Below are 12,618 nucleotides of genomic sequence, written 5' to 3'. Positions count from 1 at the left end.
CCAGTTGGATTATATAATTGTGATTTTGGATTATCAACTATCAAACTTAAGGATATAATATAGTGATTGACAAGTGGATTGGATGATAAATTCAGATGGTGAAGAATTAGATTTGAATCGTTGGAGTTTGGTAGTTAGCTTATTTGCAATGATTGTGATGATTGATAACTACGGATTATAGGTTTGAATTTGTGTGGCACTTTGATGGTTTAAGTTATTGATTTTTAGTGATGGTTGTGATTAAAAAAAAAAGGGTTGTTCATGAGAAAGTGAACAATGAACGTTTGGATCAAAATCCAGTATGATTGAATACATATGAATTTTGTTTGGACAATGATCAGACATGAAGTTATAGATTGATCTTAGGTAATTGATCTTTGATCCGATGATCACTTGGTGGTTTAGCATGCTAAGTTAAGATCAAGATTGATGTGAAAGCAAGTGATACATGAAGAGTAGTGAGGACGATCATGCATTTGACGTGTTTATAGCATTAAAACGAAAATTGAAAAATATGCATGCATGAACATATCATTATTTTTGTCGAACTTGATAAACTGTCACTTGGTATGGGATGAGATAGACATGATATCTATAAACCGTAAGATATGGTATGGAACGTGTCGAGCGAGACTCAACTTTTTAGATGTGTGGCTTGGGGAGGTCTTGTAACGACCCGGTCTAATGAGGGTGGGAAGTGACACCAGCGCAGAATGGCTCGAGCAAGAAGCGACTTCTGTCATGCTTCTAAGATGGAGATGGGGGCAGGAATGAACCGATTCATGCGTTGAAAAAGGTGGATCTAGGTATCAAGCTAAGTTTGACCTTTATTGAAAGATACATTGCATTAAAGTTGGTTCTCAAAGTGAAAAATATTTTTTTTCGAAAATGCATAGTAATGCATCTCCGAGATCGGAGTGGTGAATGAGAGAATGATGAGTGAATTGAAGCACCATGGACAAAGATGTGGAAAAGCCTAGACTGTCTAGTGGGAAGTTGGTGAAAGTCTCTTGTGATATCTCCGAGGTTATTGCCGCAGAAGATCCCGTTTGTGTAAGGGATGTGTTGTCTGTATGTGCCCGCAGTGATGTATGCTGCAGAGGTCTAGATTGCGTCACGGAATGTGTAACGCCCCGACCCTCGCGCGCGCGGCATCCCTACCATCTCGTCCCTTAAGTTAAAAGGATAGCGTCCCATGTACACCGTCAACCCATGAGATTAACTACGTATACGAAAACGTATAATATTCCCGGACAAAAATATAAAATAGGGATAGCCTAGTAGGAAAACGCATTAATTCAAAAACATGATTTTATTTACAGTTACATCATGAGTCAACCGAAATGACACACTAATTGGTCCCATACTTCGGGACGGGTTAGAATCAACTTCATACCTACTCCAAATAGGGCTATGTCACTTTCATCCTTATCGCCTTTTCAAGAGTTACTAGCTCCATCACTTAGAACCCGAAAATGGTTTAACAACGATGGAGTGAGATATAAATCTCAGTGAGTCAATGCCTAAGCATGGCTAAGACGTTGATTCGTCCAGCAGGGTCCTATCACCAATCACATATTGATATATAAATATCTCAATCACATGCAACTCACCTATCGAAAATCACACGATATGCAATACTCAACATAATATGCCACACATAACAACCCATAGATATCATGTCAATCACATACGCAGACATCATACGTGGTCCGATTATTAACGACCATTTGCCCAATTGCACACGACTAGTGTGACTTTACATTACGACCGGCGGCGTCTACTGCCATGACCAGGCTTCGTCCATTCCTTCCGACGGCATCCGATAGCCCGTGTGATTCGTACGACTAGCATGACACGGCACTATCAGGAATTTCTATAGGGGCTTCGGTCCGTCACAAGCTGCGATCGGCATCCAACAATCCATGTGATCTGTACGGCTAGCATGGCACGGACTAACGGACATCCGACAAGTTGTATGGTTCCGCACGACCGGCACAAGACAAACTTGCCAGGAATAATCCATCGTGTGACCACTCAAACATACTCAGCAAATAGACATGGTATAATCCGCATTTAGTCAAATGCTCACGCGATATACTCACACAGCAAGACTCCTTGAATAATCACACAAATGCATATGTTACCCATGCGACCTCGCATTCATAAACCGGGTGATCCAACTCCAACTAATCAATCAATTTAACAAGCCATTCATCAAGGTATTTAATCAATTAATCCATATAGATCATAGATCAAGCGTAGATAAATAATTCAACGACGAACATTCAATTCAATCGCACATAATTAAGTCCAATCACCAATTAATCGTACGCTCATCCTTGACCTATTGTTCGCTCACGATCAAGCAAAGCCAATCAATCAATCACTCAATCTAGTCCCAACTAGCCATAGTCCGATTAACCTAACTAATTAGAGTCATTTCATCTAAACCGAGTCTCTAACCTAAACCGACTCTAATTAATCTACTTAAACATCCTAATAATTTAATTAAACTAATACAAACGTAATTAACGACCTAATCAAGGATTAGAGGTTGACTCACCGTTAATTGAGTGAGATTAAGCCAACGACAATCCTCGAAAAAATCCTCAACACGAATTTTGGAGCTCGAACGGATCGCAAACCAAAATCTTTGAACTACGGACCCATCTTCCGATTTAATGTGTCCGCGAGCCTAATATAAGGCCTAATTTTGTGCCCAAACTAATTGGGCCTCAGCATAGCTCGAAGGCCCACAAATTTGGGCTCAACAAATTCAGCCCAACCCAAAAATAGGGTACTCACTGCAGAAATAGGGCAGGGCACGGCTGAGGGGGCTGGTCCGGGAAGTCTAAGGGCGATGGTTAGCTTCGAGGTTGGCGGAAGAGGTGCAAGGTGGTCGGAGGGAGATGGTAGTGGCCGGTGGTGGCTCACGGTGGCCGGAGCGGACATCGGCAGCAAGTAGAACCGGTGCGGCCCGAATCGCGAGTGCGGGAAAACAGAAACAGAGGAGGTGGTCGAGGACTATTTCGGAGCTTCGGTAGTGACAAGCGTCGCGGGGCTGGTGGCCAAAGTTTGATAGGGTGTTGGGGAATGTTTGGTGGCTAGAGGTGGGCGGAGAAGGGCGGCGTGGCTACGGATGGGGGTTGGACACAAAGACGATGTCACAGAGACCCAAAGCGGAGCAGGTCGTGGTTCGGGGTTGTTTCAGCCTTTCCGGCAACTTCGCGATCACCGCAAGCGATAGAATGGCATCATAGGGGGTTAGAGGAGGTGGCTGGAGGTTGAGGTGGTGATTGTAGGGGTGGCGGTAGCTCGGAGCAGCTATACCGGCTCTGCAATCACAATCTCGCAGAAAACAGAGTAGCTCGGGAAGGCCTTTTGCAGCGGGCTTTCCAGCATCTCCGGCAGTGCAACGGTGGTCAATTGGTGTCAAGGGGGTTCTGTGGGTGTTGTAGTTGGTCGTGGTAGCTTAGGATGGTAGAAGTTGTCGCGAGAAAATGAAGAAACAAAGAGAAGAAGAAGGTTGCAGCAAGTCGGTTGTTGGGGGGTGTACGTGAGAGAGAGAGAGAGAGAGAGAGAGAGAGATAATTCTGGAAAAATGACTAAGGGTTGAGCAGATCAGGTGGGTCCCACTAAATTAATGTCTTGTCTCTTAGCTCATACAATCCTAGGGGCATTTTCGTAATTTCACACTTTGACTGGGGGTGTTTTAGTAATTTCACACCCTAGGTAATTCGGGCGTTCGGAAACCCGATGAAGGGTTATTTAATCCGAACTCGAGTCAATTTAGCCCGAACAAAGCTTAATGTGAAATTTTCTAGTTTTAGGGCGCGATTACTCGCTCAATCGAAATTTATTCCAATTCGAGCAATGATCCCCGGAATTTCCAATTTCCAATTCCTAATTCCTTAATATCCAATCTTGAGCATCAAACTAAAATTTTCTAGTCATTCCATAGACTAGATTTCGCTATTACGATTGCCAAATTTTCGGGGCGTTACGTAATGCCCGAAGGTTGATTCCCGCAGATCCGAGGGAAAGGGTAGTGATATTGATCCACAAAAAGCTCAGGAAACTCTTGAACTAGCGGAAGCTAACTTAAGGAAAGCTGAAGATAAGAGATAAATAATTGAGGCAAATCTAGCTCTCGGACGAGCTAGGACACGTGTTGAGGCTATCAATGCAATTTCATAATCGGTTGATGCATACGAATAATCAAAGGAACTACGATATAAACAGAGGTTTGTTTCTTTAGTACCTTTAGTGGTTCCTATACCTATCATGTTTCTTGAATTATTTACAATTGGTGTTCAAGCTCTTATTTTTGCAGCTTTAGCCGCGGCTTATATAGGCAAATCCATGGAGAGTCATCATGACTCGTTTTCAAAATGGTGGTTTTTTAGTTTAGCCCAAGGTAATGTATGTTAAACTTAAGATAATCTACTAAGGCAAGATAAAAAATAGACAAATAAGATATATACTATATGATCTACAAGAATAGGAAAAAGATTATGATATTTCGATTGTAGGAATTGTGTAAAAAAAAAAAAGGGAAAGAGATCTAAAAGATCTTTTTCCTAAAATTCCTACTTGGCCCATTTAATTTATATAATACCTACCCCCAATAAATATTTTCTATTACTATTTCATTTAATAAGAAAAACAATAATAATAATAATTTCTAAACTAAAAATGTTTAATATTTGTTACTAAACTTCAATCAATGAAATAATAATATTAGATATTTTCGAATAGTATAGGAATTAAATTGAACCTGCATAAAAAATCTTAGGACCATATTGAACAAGCTAAAAGTCCATGAACGACATTGTGTATTGAGATAAAATTCAAAATCACATTTTCGACCAAAAATATAAAAGAGAAAGACCGCTTTAAATAAATTAAATATTTATAAACAACGATGCCAAAGTGACATCTTTCAATGCAAAACTTACCGTTATAAATTTCGGCTCTCCCTCATCTTCTTCCTCGCTCATTTCGAGATCGATCGAGAGAGAGAGCAGAGACTGAGCTGTGACGTAGTCGCAGAGACATCCGATCAACGAAGAGATGGAGCAATTCAAGGGTCAACCTCGCCTCCCCAAGTTCGCATCGCCCAAGCGATACGACATACGGCTCAAGCCCGACCTCGCCGCCTGCAAATTCGCTGGCTCCGTCGCCATTGACCTCGACATCGTTGGCGAGACCAAGTTCATCGTCCTCAATGCCGCCGACCTGTCAATTCATGACGGGACTGTTTCGTTCACCAGCAAAGCGTCCTCCAAGGTGAAGCCTTTCGATCTTGTGACGTTCGTGATGGAGAATCGCGAATCATTTTCTATCCCGCATTCCCTATCTGGGCTTTAGTTGGGAGAGGATCCGCAACGGTAGCTGTATTTGGGGCAGGAGCCGTCATTTGGTTTGGTCGTGAATTAGTCATCTAAAGCAAAGCATACGATCTTAAGTACCTCTAGTCTTCTTAGAAGGCATGGCCTCATAGGGGACATTTTTGTTCATCTCTCGTCATTAAAACTGTGAACTTTTTCAGATAGGAGCTTTGCAACATGTTTAAGGTTAGGAGGAAGATGGGCCATCCTCTTTTTCAAAATTCTCGTTTTGCTTTTTGGTTGGTTAAATGCAGTTTGAATTCGATCGATCGGTTCCCTTTCATCTTCTGTTTATTCAGCATGTAGATGGCATTGTTGACTTTATTTTCTGATGATGAATGCATTTTAATTTCAAGAGAACTGAGATTATGGGCTGGTTCATAGTGAAGGTTATTGTTGTCGAGTTTTGAGATTTTAGCTATTTATTTTGTGTTAATTGGTATGTGGAGGATTTGGTGGTGTGAAGTGATTTGACGATATTGAAATGCTGAGCAGGTGTTTGAGCCTTGTAAAGTTGACTTGGTTGAGGAAGATGAGATATTGGTTTTGGAGTTCCCCGAGTCGCTGCCTACTGGGAGTGGAGTTTTGGCTATTCGTTTTGACGGGACTCTTAATGATATGATGAAAGGGTTTTACAGAAGGTAATTATTTTCAAGGAAACGCAGAACATGACGATCTTCAGTATTATCTGATTGTGGAATGGGGATTGTAAAGCAATTGGGATGCTATTTAACCAAATGAAGACTAAGCTTCATGCAACCACTTGCTTCCACCTGCTCCTTTTCTATTTAATTTCATTGGTTGTCAACCCTGCATCGTTTAGGTCCTCACTGTGCATCTTGTATTACTACTTGTGAATCCATGCCTATCTGCTATACATTGATCTAGAGGACTTAGTTTTTTGAATGAATTATTGGATTATAAGATGTTAGCACTGTTACTATTGTCATTTAATTTCTTATTTAAATGAATAGGTATAACTTAGTAATCGTGAACGGCCAAATTCACTCCCTTGAGTTCTAATTTACTCTATGCAGTACTTATGAGCACAACGGCGAGAAGAAGAATATGGCCGTTACTCAGTTTGAGCCAGCTGATGCTCGGCGATGCTTTCCTTGTTGGGATGAGCCTGCTTGCAAGGTCGTTATCTTTTCTTTACATGAGTGGTTTATGTGCAACTGTCCTACCGATCTTCCCATGCTTATGATGGTGGTACAAACCTTTGAGGGAGGTGTCATTTGTTTCTTCAGATGATTGACACAGCCTTAATGGTTCCGCTAGTTTGGTCTATATGAGGTCACCGATCTCTTCACTGATCTAATTTTACATACTGTTTTGAACTTCTTGAGCTATATTTTTTAGGTGGGCATATATTAATGTTACATGATCAGTTCATTTGACTTTATTGCATGGTGTGACAGGCAACATTCAAAATTACTTTAGATGTGCCGTCTGATCTAGTAGCTCTCTCCAACATGCCAATTGTTGGTGAAAAGGTGGAAGGACATGTTAAGACAGTTTTTTATCAAGAATCGCCCATTATGTCGACGTACTTGGTCGCGGTTGTTGTTGGGTTATTTGACTACGTGGAAGATCATACATCTGATGGTAAAGTCACTGACTAGCGACTATTGCTCTGCTTTCTGAAGAAATGCTGTTTATATAGTGATTAGTGTTGAAAGCCTTGTGCACAAGGAAGGCCTTTTTGTTCCTATTTGTTTTGTGGAATTGATCTTATGTCTGCTACATTGTCGTTGCAGGAGTAAAGGTGCGGGTATACTGTCAAGTCGGGAAGCAAAATCAAGGAAAATTTGCCCTACATGTTGCTGTCAAGACACTTGAATTATACCGAGAGTATGTCCTTATCACATCTTAATTGCTTGTTAGCCCTCTTTGCATTTGTTAGTGATCTTACATTCTGAGCACTCACGATCATTATCTTTAGTTGACTATAGTAAATTGAATGAAATTCAGATACTTTGCTGTGCCGTACTCTCTCCCAAAACTAGATATGATTGCTATCCCAGATTTTGCTGCTGGTGCCATGGAAAATTATGGTTTAGTTACTTATCGTGAAACAGCTCTACTCTATGATGAGAAGCACTCAGCAGCATCTAACAAGCAGTGGGTAATGTAAATTAAAATTCGCTGAATATCTTTCAATGTCTAGTTTGGTTGGTTAAAGTTGGAAAGTTTCATATGTGTGGTTGCCGATTTGCATAAATGTTTGATACTTTTGTTGGGGTTCTTTAAGGTCGCTACAGTTGTAGCCCATGAACTGGCTCACCAGTGGTTTGGTAACCTTGTTACCATGGAGTGGTGGACTCATCTGTGGCTAAATGAGGGTTTTGCTACTTGGGTAAGTAACCTTGCTTTGAGTGTTCTATTCTTTATTTTGCCATCATGCCTGTTTTGTATAACATGTGCTTGGCTTAGGTGAGCTATTTGGCTACTGATGGCCTGTTTCCTGAGTGGAAAATATGGACTCAGTTCCTTGAAGAATCTACCGAAGGGCTGAGACTGGATGGGCTTGCTGAGTCCCACCCCATTGAGGTAAGCGAAACTTCTTTTCCTTTTTAAAAGAATTCCTTGTGCAGTAAGAATTGAAGTGCTTGAATTGAAGAGACTTTTCCTCCTCAGGTGGAGATTAACCATGCTGGTGAGATCGATGAAATCTTCGACGCAATAAGTTATAGAAAGGGTGCATCTGTGATCCGGATGCTTCAAAGCTATCTTGGTGCTGAATGTTTTCAGGTAATTATTCTAGCTCTCAGCTTATGATGATCTCTCAGGAACTGCGCAGATGGTTCATGTGAAATTTATGTATAGAATCAGAAAGTGAGTGAACCAGTCAGAAGGCCTTTCTGTTAAGAAATTCTTTATTGAGGGGTTCTCCAAGATAAAAGTGGAATTTCTGCTGTTATGTAACATAGTCAAGAGAAGAAGTTAGTTGCCTACATGATGCTGATGTAGACATCTACACCTCACAAGCTTTACTAGCAGTGTTACTGACTCGAGCAGAAACAATGTGCAGTAACCCAGTATTGGACTCTCAACTTGAGCTGGATTTTGCTTCACTTTTTTTTTTTGCTCAGGACCTGATGAGACAAAAAAGTTAAAAGGTAGTCAAATCACTTGGGATTGACTTCTTTTTGCCTGATATTGTTGCCCAAACAAAGCCTTCATTTAGACGTTGGCTCAACTTAAGCTCATGTTCGAAATTTTGATGATAAAGAAGATACTTTGTATAATGCACATTCTACTTAGGTGTCAGAGCAGTCGAGCTTGAAATTTACCACTTATAGTAATGATATACTTTTGGCACCTTTATTTTACTGCCCCCCAATCAGCAAATGTAATATGGCTTGATAAAACTACAGTGCCGAGTCAATTATCAGATGCTCTAATATTAAACTCCGCTCGTAATGATTCTGTTTGATTTATTTTGAATATAACTGAGTTAAGTTGATGAGATTAAACTGGATAAGTGAAATAAGAAATGTTCTATGACTCGGTCTTTCATATCTTCTGGTTAGTTTGTTGAATTATGGGTTCAAGAAATGAACTTGCTAACTAAATAATGATCTATCTGAATCATTGTTGATGTGACTTTTCTGCTGCCATGTTTTATTGTGTGTAGTACACTTTCGTTTCCGATATTACTTGTAGTGGATTTTCCTCGAGATTTAACATGGACATCTGTCTGTTCTGTTTGTGAAAATAGAAATCGCTAGCTTCATACATAAAGAGGCATGCTTGCTCAAATGCAAAGACAGAGGACCTCTGGGCTGCCCTCGAAGAGGGATCAGGTGAACCTGTGAACAAGTTAATGAATTCGTGGACCAAGCAGAAAGGATTCCCTGTGGTTTCCATCAAAATCAAAGATGACAAGTTAGAGTTCGAACAGGTTCTACATTGTTATAATTCTTTGAAGTTGAAGTTGTGTTGTCTTGTACATTCTCTATCTCAAATAGTGAACCAGCTCCAAAGTGACATGACTTTGATAATTATGGCAGTCACAATTTGTATCAAGCAGTTCCCATGGGGATGGACAGTGGATTGTTCCTGTAACATTTTGTTGTGGCTCATACATTGCTCGCCGAAGTTTTCTGTTGGAAACAAAATCCACGTCTATTGATTTAAAGGAAACAGGGGCTTGGATAAAAGTTAATGTGGACCAGGCAGGCTTCTATAGGGTGAAGTACGACGAAGACCTTCAAGCCAAGTTAAGATATGCCATAGAGAACGAAATGTTAGCTGCAACAGACAGATTTGGTAACTTTGTTACTTCTTTCAATATTTGAGCAGCTTCCACCCACCCCCATTTTTCTTCCGATATTTGAACATCACATAACCAACTTGTGGGATGCTTGTAACAGGTATACTGGATGATTCGTTTGCTCTTTGTGTGGCTCGCCAGCAGTCCTTGACTTCTTTGCTCACTTTAATGGCTGCTTACAGAGAAGAACTTGATTATACTGTGCTATCGAATTTGATAAGTGTATGTTCAGCTATAACTCTATGCTCACTTCATATGTAAATAGTTTGTGTCTGAAATTGGATTGGGGAGAGATTCTCTCTATGAATTCTTGTTGAGTTAATGCATTCATTACTGATTTTACTTCCTTCCTTGCCAGATAAGTTACAAAGTTGCAAGAATTGCTGCAGATGCTACTCCTGAATTAATGGATTACGTTAAACAATTTTTCATCGGTCTTTTGCAATACTCTGCAGAGTAAGTTCAGTTGCTTTTATGAATCTCGCATAGCCTTGTTGGTAGAATTTCAAATTTACATTTTACGGCTCTTGTACATGACAACAAATGAACCAAAACGAAGAAGCTTCTTTGGCTGGGTAAATTAAATTCATTTCAAGAAATTAGAAGACTTTGCCAATTTTTTACCTGGATGTGTTTTGTATTTATGGTGGTTTGCTTAACTAAGAGTGCTGGAAGACTGCTGAATTTATGCTTGAACTTACTCATAATAATTTTCTTTTCCAACTTTATTTCTCGATGAGTTAACTGGAAAACCATCTTGATGATTTGTTTCGAGGTTAATTTGTCTAGTTGTCTTTGGATGTGTAGGGAGAAAGCTGCTTAAGTGATATCAAAGTAACAGGAAATGCTTTTAGCCTTTGATAGACTGTTAGTGAAGTTTTGGATTTCAGACTATCTGATGTCCTAAAGAAATTATTTTCTGAAAATTTTTATGTCAAGTTGTGATGGGAAAGTGAGGCTCTATCATTGTGTTTCTTTGCTGCATTTTCCTGGCAGGAAGCTTGGTTGGGAGCCCAAAGAGGGTGAGAGTCATTTAGAAGCTATGTTGAGAGGAGCAATTTTATCTGCCCTGGCAGAGTTTGGAGATGAACCCACACTGAAGGAAGCAAGCAGGCGCTTTCACGCATTCTTAGAGGACAGGAGCACACCTCTTCTTCCTCCTGACATCCGAGGGGTTGTGCAATCTAATGCATTTTCTGTTACTTCATATTTCTTCATGTCCTACAGCCTCTAAATGCATACTTTTACTTTCTTTTATAGGCAGCCTATGTGGCTGTGATGCAAACTGTGAATGCATCAAACCGATCAGGTTTTGAATCTTTGCGGAGAGTCTACAGAGAGACTGACTTGAGCCTGGAAAAAACCCGCATTTTAGGTATTTAATGTCACTTGGGTGATCGTTGCAACCGTGTGATACTTGATCTTGGTAAAATCTACCTACTTTTTTGCTTTGTAGGTTCATTGGCCTCTTGTCCAGATCCTAATATCATCCTTGAAGTGCTCAACTTCATATTGTCTCCTGAGGTACTCTGTGTACTGGTTGAATATACCTTACTTATTTTATTTTCTTGGACCTTTCGTTTTTCAGTTCACTTTTTGTTGATCTAAAAGAAAGAAACTGAAGATTCACGTTTTTTGTGTTGATTAGGTTCGCAGTCAAGATGCTGTCTCTGGGCTTGCTGTTTGCAGGGAAGGACGTGAAACCGCTTGGACTTGGCTGAAGGTAATTCTATTGGTGCCAGTGGAGCATATCGACTTTTATTTACTTAAATGCTCTGATTCGGTTTGAGCTAATATAAACTAGATCGTTTTTGGCTATTGCAAAATCCACAGAAACAAAGAATTAAAAGCATGTGTGACTCCTCTTATTCTTTTTGTTGCTGCTTGTGGGTTTGGCAGAGCTTTTGCTTGTACCAAATAACATTTGACGCTTTCTGCTGTATCTAATCTGGCATTCTTCTCTAATATCTCAATCATTGATTGCAGGAAAATTGGGAACACATTTGGAAAACATATGGTTCTGGGTCTCTCGTGACATGGTTTGTTAGTGCAGTTGTCTCACCGGTATGTTATCCCATTACTTGTGTGCCCATGTGTGTTTGTGTGGGTTCAAACTTTTCTAAAGCAACTTTCTCGTGAAAAGCCGCGAGTTTTGAAGGAGTGAATTTTTTTTTTTTAAGTGGTATATTTCTCTTCTGTTTGTTCATATGGGGCAAACGTGGATCATTTCTTGAGATCCCCTGCTTTTTCATTATTTGTCTAGTTTGCATCATTTGAGAAAGCCAAGGAAGTGGAGGACTTTTTTGCGACCCGGTCGAAGCCTTCTATTACAAGAACACTGAAGCAGAGCATTGAGCGGGTGAACATCAATGCGCAATGGGTTCAAAGCATTCGGAACGAAGAATATCTTGCCGAGACAGTGAAGGAGCTGGCATACAGGAAGTACTAGGATTCTCTTCTTTTTCTTTTTTTTTAATGGTTCCATGCTTAACCGTTTGTCCGCAAAACATGCCAAGTGCCGTTTCATCTGTGTCTATCCCTAACTCACCTCAATAGTTGCGAATGCAATAAACAAGCTCATCCTTCAAGGAGACGAATGTTCAAATCCATTCTGCCACTGTCCCAAAGGGAGAGATTTGCCGCTCTCGAACGTCCATTCCCTCGAGGAACGAAGCAAATTGCATTAAGTCCACCTCAGCCGAATACTTCTCTTTACCCTTTGATGAATGGCTACTGAAACTATCATTGCCAAAATCAGTAAACTAAAATTCTTGTGGCTCGCGCTGCAAGAAAACTCAGATGGTGTGTTGTTGCGGATGAGCACTGCGAAAACATTGAAGAAATTTACTAGTAAAGCCTGTCTTTCTCTGCACTTGCAAAGCAACCTAAAAGTCTAGCATGGTAATATCATGAAAAGCTCTAAATTGGTGAATATGTGATAAATTA

General features: G+C 40.3%; 1 protein-coding gene across 1 annotated transcript; it reads left to right on the top strand.

Annotated features, from left to right (window-relative positions):
• The first annotated feature begins 5,052 nt into the window (after positions 1-5,052).
• Positions 5,053-12,299, top strand: LOC125314923 (aminopeptidase M1-like). Its single transcript, XM_048278338.1, has 19 exons — positions 5,053-5,292; positions 5,889-6,034; positions 6,431-6,533; positions 6,815-7,001; positions 7,154-7,247; positions 7,368-7,521; positions 7,648-7,752; positions 7,830-7,946; positions 8,034-8,147; positions 9,118-9,300; positions 9,410-9,668; positions 9,773-9,894; positions 10,031-10,128; positions 10,669-10,846; positions 10,933-11,047; positions 11,129-11,196; positions 11,321-11,395; positions 11,659-11,736; positions 11,936-12,299. The coding sequence occupies exons 1-19, from the start codon at positions 5,077-5,079 to the stop codon at positions 12,119-12,121; spliced, it is 2,598 nt and encodes an 865-aa protein (XP_048134295.1). The 5' UTR covers positions 5,053-5,076; the 3' UTR covers positions 12,122-12,299.
• The last annotated feature ends 319 nt before the right edge of the window (positions 12,300-12,618 follow it).

The sequence above is a fragment of the Rhodamnia argentea genome, chromosome 4 (genome assembly GCF_020921035.1).
Source record: "Rhodamnia argentea isolate NSW1041297 chromosome 4, ASM2092103v1, whole genome shotgun sequence".
Taxonomy (NCBI): Eukaryota; Viridiplantae; Streptophyta; class Magnoliopsida; order Myrtales; family Myrtaceae; genus Rhodamnia; species Rhodamnia argentea.
This window is presented reverse-complemented; position numbering and strand designations above follow the sequence as displayed.